We start from the raw sequence: 16,584 nt of genomic DNA on the forward strand, positions 1-16,584 counted from the left end.
TTGACAAAAATTAACTTTCTCAAACCTAGCCTTGAACAAAAAAATAACAAATTTAAATTTAAAGGATGAAATATAGACAAAAAATGTTACAGTAACAAATTCTGAACATTTTTATATTTATGAAGATAAAAAATATATTTTAATCTTTTTAATCAAAATTATCAATGCATATTACTTATGTCAATGTTTAGAAGACATTTAAGAAATGTGTGGAAATTTTAAAAGTAAAAGAAAAATGTGTGCAATTTTTTTAAACCTTAAGGGAGACATGTGTAAGTTTTTTTTTAAAAAAAGACATATATAATTTCATTAAACCTTCAAACAAGACATGTATAATTTATTCTTCTTTGAAATATATTTTTAAAATAACATGATTAATATTATCCTTTACTTTTCATCCTTAGTTTCATTCTTTTTTAAAAAAAAAAAAAACTAATGTCAATAATATGCATAGCTCCATCTAAGTTTCATTTCCATCCTTTAATTTTTTTTTTACAACATTAAATAATTTTCATCCTATTAAAAAACTTAATGTCACCCGATAATATACAGAACTCCATCTAAGTTTCATCCTTTAGTTTTTTTCTATATATAAAAAAAGTCAGACTTATTTAATTAATGTTAACTTTCTATTTTTCACCTTTCCTTTTTAGGCTCATTGATAATATTCAAATGCTTTCTTCAAAACTCAACTTCACTTGCCAATCTTCATTACTCGCATCTATTTATTTATTTATTTTTGGTAAAACAAAGACAATGTAATTTGAAATTATGACATCAAACATATTAACAAAGGCTTCTTTTTTTTTTTTTTTTACCAAATGGGGGTTAATTTTTTCAAGATTAGCAGATGGGAGTAGTTTTTGAAAAAAAATCCCAATCAAGGGTAAGTCCTGGTTGAGAAATACGACTTTAAGTTAGACTTCGTATGTATATTTACGACTTTTGAATTGTTTTCCTTAGTAAAGTCGAATTCATGAAACACAACTTATCCGTGGTTGGAAATTTTTTCATAAACTACTCTCATTTGGTAATTTTAAAAAAAAAATACCCCATTTGATAAAAAAAAAATCTAAATTCCTATATGTAACTTCTGATAATCCATTTAGTAAAATGCAATACATTCCTTCACTAAAATATAGTTAACCCAAGAAATGGTATCAACAGTTAACCAACAAATAGTTCAAAAAGAAAAACCGAAACAAACTTTGATCTCTTATAAATACATGCTTCATGCATTTCATCCGACAAAATAGTTTTATTAATTTCTTGTCTTCCAAATGTAAAAACAGATGAATCGCGTATGGTATGTCCAATATCTAAAGGGTAAAAAAACAAACCAAATATTTCCAACCATTAAAAACAGTCAAACATTCATGATTCATGTTTATCTGTGAAATTTTATTAATTACATTGAATCATCAAGTAAGTTCTCGATCCTTAGTCTATCATTTAAGTGAAATCATCACACTTAGAATGACTCTTGTAAGGTTAAAATTGCACCCTAAGGCAGCATTTACACATGTATCTGAGGATGATAAATACAGGTGGTTTTCCTAATTCGCAGCCATTTATATTTTTTAAGGGTGGGAATGATCAATCAACTATTCAGCACCAATTAAAACCTATGAAAAAAAAAATGAATGAATGAATGAAATAACAACTATCACCATGTACAAAGGTGTGATGGAAACAAATGAAAACAAGTAAAGGAAATGGAAGGTTAAATGGGTAGGGGTGGTTCCTTGACCAAAATTATCAGAACTGATGATTTTATATACACTAAACTACAACATGTAAAGGGCATATGCTCAAATTAAATGGAAGACAGATAATTTAAGAGAAAAAGAGGAAAGGGGAAAAAAGAAGAGTGAGAAGAGAATAAGGATGGACATAAGAACCACCAACAAACAAGGATGCCTGGTTTCTTCATATGCATTCTTGCTGCCCTACAATGTTGCTCAGTGACAAAATGTGTTAATGGAGGACTTCCCTCTCCCTACTTCTCCTAAGTTTGGGAAACAGGCGAAACAGCACCTTCTGAACTACGTGCTGCTTGGTTGGCCGACTTATCCGTGCTGCGAACATTGTATCTTTCATATACCTTGTCTCGGTTCTCTGACCACCAGGTTTCTGCTTGGTGCTCCCCAAATCTCCTTCGGCTGAAAATTACATTCACCATCAAAGAGAGTACATATAAAAACAACGATTCCAAGAAATGTAAAGATGAAGAACATGGTTAAAGTACATATAAAAACAATGATTCCAACAATTACATCTCAGTTTTAAGCAATAACAATCATGCATGAGGACGAGTTAAAGACCAAGTCATGTAAAGATGAAAAACATGGTTAAAGTTCATATTTTTAAATTCTCTATGTCCCATCACCACTAATAATTATCACTAGTCAAATATTACTGTGGCCATCTACAATTAAGCGGCCAAATATGCAAGTAGGACCAGATACAGATAACCTGGTCATGTGGAGGATGTTTTATTACCTGAAGCGCACTCGCTTCAGATCTCTCGTTCCATCACTCAGTGCCACAAGTGTTATGTAGACACCAGGTTCATACTGTTCAATCCATTCTGCCTCAACTTGATTACTATCAGCAGCAGGTGCAACACTCCTCAATTTCAAACCACTATCGCCGTTGTGGAAATTCCCAGAATCTCGACCATCAGCAGTATCTGACACATTACCGCTGCTTGCCTGAATTGCACCACCACGATTAGGCAATTTAACATCTGGATAATTATTGGCCCCATTAGAGGACACAGGGCTCCGAATTTGCTGGTGAGGATTAGTTCCATATGTTCCTGGCGAATTCCCTGCAGTTCTATTCAATAGAGCAGATTCAAGTCCCATGGAGGCCAAACTAGATGCACTGATTGACTCTGCTCTTGAGTGCTGCTCCCCATTTGAATCTGGATGGCGGATGCCATTTGGCTCAATACCATTTGGTAGGTAAGCTGGTCTAACGTTCTCAGCATCATACACTCCAGGAGGAAGCTTCTCAGCCAGATCTTTGAGCTGAAACAATGTTAATGAGCAATCAGTGTAAGTGTGAAAGACAGCAGTATAAAATGTGGAGTAATTTATTCTGAAAAAGACAAGGGTAAACAGTTTGCTGAGAGATTTAAACCTGTGTACATGTCTCAACAGATAAAATAATGTAATTTTTAACATACAGTTAAACCAAAAGCAAAAGAAACAAAATTGAAAAAGAAAATCAATTCTTAAAGCCTATTGTTACAGTTAAGAAATTTTATAAAAATAAACTTCAATTAGATAAATGGCTTAATCTGGATGTCCATTTTATTCAATGTGGAAAATTTGAAACCAAGTTACAAACAATAAAGCACCACATGAAAATAAACCATTTCAAAGACATCTGGCTCCAAGAAAAGTAAATTAACAAGAAAAAACCTGAGCCGTGAGCGACTTAATAACTTCTTTTGCAGCTTTACATTTAGCAGATTCCTCAGCAGCCAGTGCCATAGCTTCTTGAGTATTTTTTGCTGACCTTTGAAGCTCTAATTCTTGCAGTTCACATCTCTGTCTCAGGCTCTCGACCTAATGATATCTATAATTAGACTTGTCTTGATACTGTAAAAAGTGAAAGAAACAACATATATCTGTATACATGTGACGTTAACTTTTCTGACAATTTGAGCTAAGTCATAGTGTCATTTTGCCAGGTGACATTAAATTTTGCAAGGTTCATTTGTCAGGCTAAAAAATGGCAGGAGAAAAATTAAAATGGAGAATAGCTGTACTCTCTGTGTCAAAGAGGAAAACTTCTACTACTTGATTTACATGAGGAGGATAGCAAAATGCACCTGAGCATGCAACTTCTGCACTTCTTGATTTAAAAGTTCATTTGTTTTCTTCAAACTATCAGAAATACTTTTTGAGAAGGCAAGTCCTGAAGTTGTTGGAATAGGCGTAGCTGAACGAGGGGGGCTTGGTCTTCTAGAGAAAGGGGAGACAGATCTGGAACTTACTCCTGATGGTGCAACCACAGGTCTTGGAACTGTTCGTCTCAGATCAAGAGCAGAGGACAAGACAACATCTTTCAGCTGTAGCAAAGAAGGTGGTTGTGAGGGGTGAACCAGTGAGAATGTATCACCTTTCTTTCCTTGCTTGGCTGCCTTACTATCTAGCTGCTTTATCAAATCCATGTTAGAATGAATTACTGCCTTGGACAATCTTAGGTCAGACTTGTCTAGCCTATCCTTGTTCTCACCTGACAGACGAGGCAAGGCATTCCTCCTATTACTATTGCTAGCTTCAGCAACCTTGTTCAATTTTGCATAACAAGAATCACACACACGATACGGCTTTCCAGGATTAGGAGCGTGTGCTGCTCTTAATGCTTTCCTTGAACTGCATGAATGGCAGTGGACGAGTCCGCAGTTATAACAATTGTGTCTCTTTCTAGTGAAGCCAAATGCCTGTCTACACGTAGAGCACTGAGACTGCTCAGCACCAGATACCCACTTATGAAGGCATATGGCAGCAGAGTAATTTGAACCACATGCAATATATTTCACATGTCTATCCTTTAATGCTTCAACCAAAGCCGGTGTTTTACGATCTTCAATATCTCCATGACCCAGTCTCCCATTTGCACCTTTCCCCCAAGTATAAACTTCATTTTTGGATGTTAATACAGCTACATGATATGCTCCACAAGCAATTTCTTCAATCGATTCCCTGGCAATCTTGTCTCCGACCAAGCATGGAACCTTTCCGTCAGATTGAGGATTCCCAAGCTGACCATAAACAGTACTTCCCATAGTGAAAACACATCCAGATTTTGTCAGGCCTGCTGTCAAACTGTGCCCACAAGCAATTTTATGAAAATTGTAATCAATAAGTGCAGGCACACAAGTTGGTTTAAGGCGTGCCTCCTTGTCCCCATGTCCAAGGCGATTTTTGTCTCCATCACCCCAAGTAAACAATTTACCTGATGATATGCTTGTACTGGAGTGTGTTGCGATAACCTCTACAACAGCTGCAGTATGACACACTCCACAAGCAACAGCTATTGTTCTCAACCCCAATAAGGATTCTACTTCTCTAGGATATGAAACATTTTGCCTATCTCCATGGCCCAAGACACCGAATGTTCCATCACCAAATGTAAACAGCTGCCCTGTTGAAGTTACCAAGGCTGTGTGCCATGGACCACAAGCAACAAATGCAATTTGAAGTCCCTCTAATGGACCAGCAATTCTCTTTGGTATCCAATGACTGACATCACTGCCATGACCAAGAAGCCCAGCATTATGGGTACCATCACCCCATGTATATAGTTCCCCAGCCATTGTAACAGCACAGGAATGGAACTCACCACAGGCAACAAAATCAACAGTTGTAGAAGTCAATGCTTCAACTAGACGAGGTTGAACCACATTCTTCCCAACACCATGACCAAGGCATCCTCCTGATTCTTCGCCCCATGTAAAAACTTCACCTTGCCTAGTGACTAGAGAAGCATGTCTAACACCACATGCTATATGATGTACATCTAAAACTACGCTGGATTCCAGTGGTCTGGGGAGAAGTACATCTGCCCTGGGGCTGACATAATTTACATTTTTATCAGCACCAACTTTAACATTTTCACAGGTAACCTCTCCCCATATGTATACATCCCCCAAAGCATCACAGTCATCAGGTGCAGATCCATGACTAGATGTACTTGGGGCACTGGAAACACTGACACGAAATACATCTGAAGCAGATCCTTTCACTTGCATGTTTGTTGGGTCTGGTGGCGCATGTGACCTTTCAGAAATTGTATTGTCAGACCGAAAGGACTTTGGTGAAGTATTTGGAAGAGTCACAGAAATGTCAGGAGAACAAATGCCTCGTGACGTGCTAGCCAAACTTACACTTGGATTATTTGATGTTAAGTCTCTGCTATCCTGATATTATTTGAGACACAGAGAATTGTAAGCAACTTATCATGTATTTCATCAGTAGCTATGGAAGCATAATGGCAACAGCAAAGGTACAGGAATTAGGAAAGCTTGTATAAAATCAGTTCACCTTTTCACAAAAAAATCACATCATATAAAATAAAACCATAATCAACACAATCACCAAATAGCAACCGAAGCAGAGAATGAGTGAGAGGTAATCTCTTTCAGATATAAATAAATATATAAATTAAAACCACAATTTATATCCTTTCAGGTTAAGCTGCGATCTGAGAAAATAAATACTAGTTTTCCTTAGAGGAAACAACAAATAATCAATCTTATAATGGAGCAAATAAGTTCTCTCCATTTTGATTGGTTCAAAATATACACTCTATTGTAGCATTTTGGTGTGCAGACAGAAAAAAGAATTGAAAAAACAGAACAAAATGAAATGATTCCGCTTTATTTTGTTCTTGGTACCACCATCTTTAGTAGAACCAAAATGTACCACTTCTTAACCTCATGTCTAATACCATTCCGTTTTTAAAATGCACAATACATAGAACAACACCCATATGTTCTCCCATTCCCTTCTAGCATGCCTATCAAATGCTGCCTAAGGAAAATGGCATGACGACTATTAACCTAAGACTAAGATCTATCACCTTTCCAGCTTATAGAAGTAGAACAACTTACAAGAAACATAATGTGACCAAAATGAATTTAACTACAAAAACCACAAGTTAGTATATTTACATTAAGAATGAGACCCCCATCACTCCATCCATCAATTTTGGACCGACCACCTTGACCAGAAGCTATCAGTGCTTTGAGGCCAGCAATCCACACTTCTGCCTCAACTTTATCTCTGCAAATCTGAATAGCAATACACAGAAATTATTATAATAATGAAAATACAGAAAATGAAAAGAAATAATGATTTAGTGATGCATGAAATCACATAATTTGCCACTAACCAAATCAAGCGATCGCTTTCCGTTACTGTAAATAAGTGAAAAAGACAAATAGTCCTTCTCAGGACACAAGTAACGTTGGAAAACAGCCTGCCAAAAGATTAAGGGAATGAAAACAAGAACAAGTAAGAGTAAGTTTGTGAAACAATTTTTAGATCACTTTATTAATAACAGAGAATGTCAAGGTATCATATGCAATTAGATTTTTAAGGGAAGAAATCTCACAGTTCTTTGTCCAGGAATAATTCTAGAGACAGAAGATAGCTTCAGATTTCTTTCTCCACTACTTGTAATCCAGATTAAGGATGATTCATCCTGCAGTTTACAGATAACGTTTATACATAGAAATAACTCAAGAGTTTAAAATTTCAAGCCTACTATATATAAATGTTCAACTCTTAGTCTACAATCAAGGAAGAATAGAAAAGATGCATTTTTATTAGCATTTTTGAATTTATAAATACAACCGTAAAGGCATACACCAAATAAGAAATATGTTTTCCAGCGATAAAGCTACACTACCTCTACTTGTTAGCAGTAGCACTAATTACTAAAATAAGAAAACTCAGCATGGATATTAATAAAAATCTATGCAAAATCATAAAGATCTGGATAGTAATAATACTAATTAACCTGAATTGTGCCACTATAATGCAGTGAACCCAGAGAATTCGCAGTGCCAACTCAGGTAAGTACCAATTTTAGCCACACAGTGAGATTTAAGTGGCATATAAGTAAAAGTAAAATACTTCAAGGTGCAGTCATCTATTTCCTATGCATTAAGAAGTTGCAGAAAATAGGTATAAAAAGTTTAGGAGGCTATACAATACAGTCAACACACGAAAGTTAGTTAGAGATTACAATTTAAAGGGAACTCCCTACTACAAAGTGTCGAAATTTCAATCCCGATAAAGAACAAAATGACACCTCATCGGACGTAGGGCATATAAAATAAGGACAATACAAATTAACAGTCTTTCCATACTATATTGCTCATATAGTTATAGCATAAAAAACATGCAATATCAGCTATTTTTCATGAGCACATAATCAATCAAGAACTGTCCAACCAGGCAGTTAACAAAGATGTGATGTAGAGAATCCAAAAACACTCTTGAAAAGGCTTTCAGTTAACTTACATGGGAAAGTCTAAATGGACAAAACTTGGGCTTTCCTTTACGACCATATTTAAGAAGTTGAGCACCCTTTTTCAAAGCAATCAATACCTGCACAATGAAAAGTTACAATATAAACACCAGTAAAGATCAAACAGACACAGCAGTATATATAGTCAAATGAAACTAAATATGAGTAACAAGTTAAAAAATCTATATTGATAACCAAGATTTGTATATTCCCCTTCATATGATGATGAGTCATGAGCCTTACAAAAAAATACTCAAAGGCATCATTTTATAATCTAAGCACTTTCTCTTCTTACAAAAGATCCCAAAACAGGATAAATTGTTATGTTTTGGAACGAGTGTTTGCAAACTTGATTTTAGGTAATCTTAATTGTGTAGAATTGTTTTTGTTAAAATTGATTTTGAAATAAAGTGATTTGTGGTTTATGTTTGAAAGTTTTATTGCAAAAGCAAATTTACAGTGAAACTTAATGTTAATGCTAAAGCTACCTTTTTCAATTCTAGTCAAACACATATTTTAGTGTGTTTGGAAACCTGTTTGCACCCTTTTAAACGGAAGTTTAGAGCTTCCAATACCAAAGGTGGAAGCAATCTAAAGGGTAGATTGACATTACATTGAAACAACAGATTTCTAAATACACTTTGTTGTTGGTTAAGGTGGTTTGAATATTTGCAAAAGTCACTAGAAGAAACAATAAGGAGAGCATATTGTATACACTTTGTTTTTTAGCCCTGTGAAAAAGGGTAGAAGGAAACCAAGAAGGACAAATAGAGGAAATTGTTAAGAAGAATCTCATGGGGAATAATATTCTGGAGAATTTGGTCTTTAACCAAACCCAATGGTCTTGTGCAACCTATGCAACTGACCTCACCTAATGGGATAAGGCTTTAGTTGTTGCAGTCAAATACACTTTTAGGAGAAAACTTTATTTTAGATAGCGGAAATCAAATAAGGCAAATAATTGTTAATATTTTAACATGATTTTTTGTGAGTGTTAAAGAAATGATTTTTTGTAAAGTAAATTACTCTTTTGTGCCTTGAGAAAATGTTTAAATTACACCCCCCCCACCCCCCCTCCTATCATTTTAAAATACTCTTCTCGCTTAAAAGTGTATACAATATGCTCTACATTTGGTCATTTTCAATGTAAACAAACCTCTTAAAAGTGGTAAATAATTAAGAATGTGCCTCCCAATGATATTTTCTCTTCTTTTACAACTTTTTGCGTCACCACCAACTAATATTGACTATCCTATTATAAACTTTAGTATTTTAAAGGATAGAATGAAGTTTTAAAAACATTTATTATTGGCTTTGAAATTTCACCTAATATCTTTATTTCATATTCTAAAGCTACAAGATTTGTATTAGATGTTTAAAATTAACTATTAATCATGTTGAGCACAAAAGGGAAAAAAATCTCTAAAAAGCTCATTTACATTAAAATAGACTCAAATGAAACACATTTATCTTTCAAGGGAGGGAAGCGTATCTTTTAAAACAAGACTGGAGGAGAATGTAATATAAGCATGTACCAAGAGAAGTGAATATAATTTACATTTTCTTTAAGTATTAGTGTCCTTTGATTGCCCAGCCATATGGAAGAATTGACTCAAGTGTGTACGCTGAATTTTTTTTAATTTTTTTTTAATTAGATACATAATGATTAATGTCCAACACATGACATAAAATGTCAGTGTTGGAAGCATGCCCCAACATGTTTATAAAACTTGCGAGTAAACTCCTATAGTTGAATGGGTTTACTTTTCCACATGGATGAAATGAGTTGAATTGCATGAAAACTCATTGGTTAGTAGACTTGGGTGGAATTAGGTAAACTTGGGTTATACATTGGCGAGTTTGAGATTTTGCTGGATCACATTAGTTTTTCCCAAACCAAAATGCAACATTTTTAGCTTAAAATGCTTTGGCTAACTTTGGTAAAATGATTTTTATATGCTTCACCTTTAAGTGTAGAAGCTAGCCCAAAAACACAAATCAATCTGCCTCATTCATTGGTTCCTTGTCATCACTGTTTTGGTTTGCTTTGACATAAAATTAGAATGATTGAATATTTACAATGCATATGGCATTAAATTATGTTTTAATACTTTTATAGGCATTATAAATATTATTTATTTATTAGGCATACTCTTGTGAGTTTAGAAGTAAGGTTTACAAAAGCTTCACAAGTTTACATAATCTCTCGAGTTTGACAACATTGATTCCCAGTTTAGAAACTCCAACACCTCAAGCAGAAGTGTCCATATTTCAAACTCCGCAAGAAATATAGCAGATAGGGAGGAATGATAATGTAAGCCACCTTATACTATAAGTTATGTGAAAATCCATAAGAAATCCAGTACATCCCAACATTGATTCAATTTCTATGAGAAGCCTATCTCTCTTCTTAATATTTTGACCCAAATTACAGGTTAGAGATGTTGTAGTAACTACAGATATTTCTAGGTACACAGTACCTGTTACTGTTGTCCAAAAAATAAATAAACAGTGGCTGCGGGCTAAATTTCACTAGATGAATTTTGATTTAGTCAGCTTCTATTTAGAACTAGATCATAAAATGTTTGGTCAGTACAATCAACCCTGTGCACAAAAGATTCTATGAAGATTTAAGGTACTAAAAGATATTAAAAATAAATAACATTGATGCAAGCTTCAATTTCCTGCTTGAAACGATCCAAGACAACTATAAAATGCTGCACTATCAAGATATTATCTCTAAAACATGGTCTCAAAAGGCATCCACTGACTAAGCTGTTAATAATTCAAAAACAAGTCACCCCTCCATTCAAACACAAACATGCATGCAATCATATCTCCAATTTCCATATTCCACAGAGCATTAACTCGTTTAGTCAACTAAACCCTACAAGGTTCGAAAATCACACTTCTTATTCACAAGATGAAAATGTCAAAAAAAAAAAACAACGACAATACACAAGTATATCTCTCATCTCCCTCCAAACAAAGAAAAGAAACACACACGCATGATCATAATTCATAACCTTGAGCATCTCCAAAGGTACAATCAAGGTGGAGTTGCTTAACTCACTTTTGATGGACTCTATAATGTCACTTGAGATTTAAGAACTTCAACAAGTTTTCTCCAATGGTGCAATTCTTAAGAACTTAAAATAGGTTCTACAATTGTTTCGCGATTCTTACCAACTGTTAAAAACAGTTGTTAATATAAGCAAAACTACGACATCAATTACTCCAAGGGTGAAATTACATAAGAACTGGTTCTCAAATTGAAGAACCTCAGAAGCAACTTCCATTGAAGATGCTCTTAACCACCACAAAGCAATTTAACAAAAAAAAAAAAAAAAAGCATTTCCCACATTAGAACAAAAACTAATACAAACAATCAAAATTTGAGGGAAAAAATTGTAACTTGCCACCAAACTTATAACTTCCAACATATAGAAAGAGAGAGACAGAGAGAAAGAAAGAAATACCGTACTTGTTGTTCAATGTCACGGTAGGCCTTCCCGTAGCTAGCAAGATCTGCCATTCCATGTGAGAGATTCACCGACGCGCCACCACCCTCTCCGATCACTCGCCGCAGTTCCGGTCATCATAGAAAACTCCAACCTCTTCTTCTCTCCACAACCATTCACCCTCACATGAAAACCAAAACCTCTCTCTCTCTCTCTAAAAAACCAACAAAGCCCACTTCGTATTCTCTCTCTAGAACCTTCCTGGATCCGCACCTCTTCGCAGAACCCAAAAAAAAATCCCTTCAACTCCACTCACGGTTCCAAGTCAAAGACCAAACCAGTTTTCCCGAATCGGGAAAAAAACCGGACTTTCGAGCTTGTTGAACAGGGCTCTCAAAAGGGTCGCGGTGGCTCGCAACGGAAGAGCAGCTTCAGAAAGGAAACACCGGCGACGAAAGTGGGCTCCGGCGGGGAGACAGAGGAGAGAGAGAGAAAAAAAACACTGAAAGGTGAAGAGAGAGAGAATCGGAGGATGTAAAGTACACCTAGTCAAAGATTAAGAAAGACGGAAAATTGTTAAAATAATAAAATTAATAATTTAGAATAATTTAGACTTGCGACTTGGAATATGCATGCGGTAAAAAAATCAATATAAATCAAAAAAACATTTTTCGAGTTTATTTTTTTTTATATTTTTAGTGTCCGTTAATTTTTTTAAAAAAAGGTATTCATTTTCTAAAAAACTATATAAAGAAAATATTTCTATAAAAATATTTATTTATCAATTATATTCTTATATAAAAGTTGTGCATATATTCAAAATTTATGTTTATAATTTTAATAAAATCAAAATTGTTAATATTTATTAAAGGGATAAATTAAATTTTTACTTAATAAATCATGTAAACATTAAAAAATTATTCCTGGTGACAAGTACTTGTTTATTTTTATATATTTTTCTTTTGGTGAAATCATGCTTACTTTTGTGATGGGACCATTTCGGATGAAAATAATAATTTTATTTATTTATCTATCCAATACTAGCAAAAGAAAAAGAAATTATACGGAACAATGAAAAATTGTAGTTGAAAAAGAAACCAGATAACATTTTCTAAAATACAACTCTGACTTTTTCTTTTAAAACTATCAGTTGATTAAAAAGTGACATAATTTTGAATTTTATAAAAAGGATTTTCATGTTTGGGAAGGAGACACGTAGGACGTAATCTGAAGGGGACAGAGCAGGTAACTTTATGTTGATATTTGGCTAAGGTTGTAATAAATGAGAAAATGACAAAAAAAATCCCGACTTTTATTTTTTGAAAAAAATAAATTAATTAAAATATATGAACTTATGATAAAGGATTTTTTTATTAAACTAATATCAAAATTAAAATAATTTTTCCTTTAAGATACATTTCAAAATCATTGTATAAAAAAGTTTGTTAATTGTTAAGCTTTTAAGAAGAAGAAGAATATTTTTCACTGCAGAAAAAAAATCTATTAAGAATTTAAGATCATATTAAATTTTTTAAGAAATTACTATCTTTTTATAGAGCATTTTTTATATTCATCTTAACACATTTTCTTTTTATATTTCTCTTGTCGTACACGTTTTTCCTTTAACATACGTATTAATATTATTATTTTAAAAATATACAAAATAATTAAAAAGAGTACTATTAAGAATAAAACTTGATGTGTTTTAAAATTTCAGAGGTAAGAAATCCTTATTTTTTTTCCTTTCTTCCTCTATTTTCATTTTCTTCCATAGACAATTTTTAAAATTTCATAAAGGTGGATGTTGTGTGTTTTATGCTAGTTTTTGGGGGTTTGGGTGGTGGAAATGATGTAGAAATATAGTGAAGGTGAGGGAAAATTTATTTCCTCATTTCCTTTCTTTCTTCATATCAAAGAGAGTTCCTTGAGTTTGATAGGTATGGAAACTTAAACCAACTTTAATCTCATGTATGTTTGATGTATTTGATCATTATTTTTTTATTATTAATGTTGTTTAATTTGATGTTCATGTTTGTAAATGAAATATTTGAATTAGATATAGATTGGAACTTATTAGAAGGACAAGAATAGTAGAAAATCGTGATTCTGCAAACCTTATTTTATGATGGCTAAAATTATTTTTGTTGCGACTAAAATTTTCGCTATGGTTGAAATTTTTTTCATTGCGACTAAAATTATTTTGCTACAACTAAAATCACATATTTTCACTATAGTGAGAATCTATTAAGTTATAGTGAAAATTTGAGTCGAGTTTTTGTTCTTTGTTTTGTTGTGGCAAACTTCAAGCACATTGAAGCAAAAATGGAGTAAGAACACAAAGCAAAATGAGAAAAGTGTTGGGAATAGTGTTGACATGGTGACATCAAACACATCTTTTTCCTCAAGTGGTAAACCTCTTCTTATATTTTCCTTTGGATTGTCCTTAAGCTTATGAATATTTCAAGAAAGACATTAAAACTCTATTCCTTGAATTTGTTCTTATGCTTTTATATGTTGAGATTTGATAGTGTTGGATCATGAAAACTTGTGGTGTGAAAAGTCTCATGATGTGTAGATAAACTATGTGAGAGTTCATGTGATTGGTGATAATGATATGAATAGTGAATTGATGAGGAATTGAGCAAGATGTGAGTGATGAATTGGTGATAAGTTGAATGAGATGTATGATGTTGATGTCGTGTTATTATCATATAATTAACTTTGTTTTACAAACTAATATAAAATAATTATATGTTATGTTGAGTAACTCTATGTACATGAAGAAGACCCATAAATGCTAATTGTTGAAGTGATGATACATGTATATAATTATTGTAGTAAGAAATGCTCATAATTATGTTTATTGATGGATGTCTTAAATTGTGTTTATTGATTTCTCGATGATGATATGAGATGTGGTTGAGATGATATTGTTTTATTATTAGAATTAAATTAATGTTGAGATTCATGAGATTCACATTCATATAAGTTTTTAGTGAGTAGTTTATAGGATTTCAAGGTGTTGGAATGTCTTGCTATATTTATTGAACCATAGGTGAGTTCATGAGAGTGATGAACATGTGAATGGTGAATCTATGATATTATGACTTCTTATGGTGTTAAAATCGGTGAATGAATTTGTGATGATGTATGATATTGATTTTGAATAATCATAACCTAAATGCTTTGATGAATAACATTGCATGTGAGTAGCACGCAAGTTGAGGGTGCTTGGTGGCCCTCAACCTAGTGTTGGAGGTTATTGATGATGGCTAACAAGAATGGACCTATAGATTGCATTGGTGAACGAATCCTTAGATAAGTTAAGGTCTTTGCAAGTTTTAACGAGGCAAGTTACTACCCATGCTCATCTATTTTCAATAAAGTCACACTTTCTCCGTAGGATTAATTCGGGTTTTCCTAAATGGTCAATGTGTGAATATGTTAATGGATGTACTTAGGTTAATTGCTCAAGAGGTGAAATCTTTCGAGAGTCAAGAGCTAGCATGGCTAGGTGCATTGATAATTTTGTCTTGAGAATGATGTGTTACTCGATGAGTCATGGACATACTTTGATGTTTAATAATTTATGGATTGATGATGAGGATTATGTAATATGATTGAACCTTTATGTAATGGTTGATGAACTAATGATTATTATGATATGCTTTATTATATGAATTTCTAAGAGATAACCCCTGACATATGTGAGGAGCAAATGGATAGGAGGTGATTCTTTGCCTTTGGAGGGTTCATTGATGTGTGTACTTTAGCGTGAAGATGTGTTATCAGTTTTTGTTTTCTATTAAAAGTTATGTATAATATTGAGTGACTTAGAACTTATATAATTTATCCTTATAATGTGATTTATATTTATATGTATATTTTTATGAGATTTGGATTACTATAATATTGTATGTGTATATATATTATATGATGTTTTATTTTTAAGTTATATATTTTAACTTTTGACCTTAAAAAAATTGACAAGTATTTTAAATCTTTTAATTTAAAGTCTTCAGCTAAAATTAATTCATAATTTCATATAATAACAACCTGTTGTTAAATAAACTAGTAGCATCATCATACATGGACATTGCCTCATTGCAACCCAAGATTTGTAATGACCTTGGTCTTTATGCAGAATCACCCGTTTACCAATCCTCATAACTACCCAAATAGTCATTTACTAACCTTTTTGCCACTGTATGTGCATATATGCTCTTTCACAGTAAAAATTATCAACTCATGCATGGAATCATGTATCTACCACAATAAACAAATCTAATTGTTGAATACAACAAAATTTGGTTACTTAAACATCCTTTCAAAGATTAGATACAATATTAACATTATGTTTACCATCACACCATGGCCTTCCACAAGGTACTAAGCCAAACTTACCTCGTGAGTGTCTAAGGTACACCAAATACCAATTCATACATAGATGGATAACATTTTTAAGTAAATATTAATATTGGGAAATACTCAAGTTTCACATTAACTAGAGATAATCTCAAAATATAATTTATAAGGTGAGGCTAACCCTCATCCTATGAGCTAATTTTTGGAGTTGAGTTAGATCCAAACTCACATTCTAAGATGATATAGTTTTGATCTTGAGACCTTTGACCCTTGCTTCCGTTGCGCCCACCTATCATTTATTGTTCACGCATAAAGTTCAAAAAATATTGTGTAATTGATTTTACCATCAAACAATTAAAAAATGTATAAATTATGTTTTTGACGGAATACACGCTTGGGCCAACTTGACAAAAACATTTTCGTACAAGTTAACATTTTTTATTGGAGTTCGTTACTTCAACTAGTCACATGTTCTTTATATGTACTTTTAGACATTAATTAGTATGATACCCGCGTGATTGCATGGGTCCCTTTGATTTTGGCTCATCCAAAATGATCCCGTACATATTAATGTATTAATAAGATGATATATACTACATTCATCAAAGTAATACACATTCATAAAAAACATATCTTGGTTTTTTTTCCAGTTAAGTTTGTTCTTTTTTTTTTATATAAATATCATTATTAGGACATTTTTTCC

The 16,584-nt window shown here is 33.1% G+C and overlaps 1 protein-coding gene across 1 annotated transcript; it reads right to left on the reverse strand.

Moving 5' to 3' along the window:
- Positions 1-1,644: 1,644 nt before the first annotated feature.
- LOC114391050 (PH, RCC1 and FYVE domains-containing protein 1-like) lies at positions 1,645-12,066 on the reverse strand. The gene is made up of 9 exons (XM_028352053.1): positions 11,540-12,066; positions 8,049-8,135; positions 7,135-7,224; positions 6,913-6,999; positions 6,692-6,811; positions 3,845-5,938; positions 3,432-3,578; positions 2,503-3,035; positions 1,645-2,162 (listed from the first exon to the last, which is right to left on the reverse strand). The coding sequence occupies exons 1-9, from the start codon at positions 11,588-11,590 to the stop codon at positions 2,009-2,011; spliced, it is 3,363 nt and encodes a 1,120-aa protein (XP_028207854.1). The 5' UTR covers positions 11,591-12,066; the 3' UTR covers positions 1,645-2,008.
- Between the last annotated feature and the right edge of the window lie 4,518 nt (positions 12,067-16,584).

This window comes from Glycine soja, chromosome 16 (genome assembly GCF_004193775.1).
Source record: "Glycine soja cultivar W05 chromosome 16, ASM419377v2, whole genome shotgun sequence".
Taxonomy (NCBI): domain Eukaryota; kingdom Viridiplantae; phylum Streptophyta; class Magnoliopsida; order Fabales; family Fabaceae; genus Glycine; species Glycine soja.

Excerpts from the sequence above, each read along its gene's own strand:
- LOC114391050 (XM_028352053.1), bottom strand. The coding sequence starts at position 11,590 with ATGGCAGATCTTGCTAGCTACGGGAAGGCCTACCGTGACATTGAACAA. Across the intron at positions 8,136-11,539 it reads ACCGTGACATTGAACAACAA|GTATTGATTGCTTTGAAAAA; the intron begins GTACGGTATTTC and ends TTCATTGTGCAG. Across the intron at positions 6,812-6,912 it reads GAAAGCGATCGCTTGATTTG|ATTTGCAGAGATAAAGTTGA; the intron begins GTTAGTGGCAAA and ends ATTGCTATTCAG.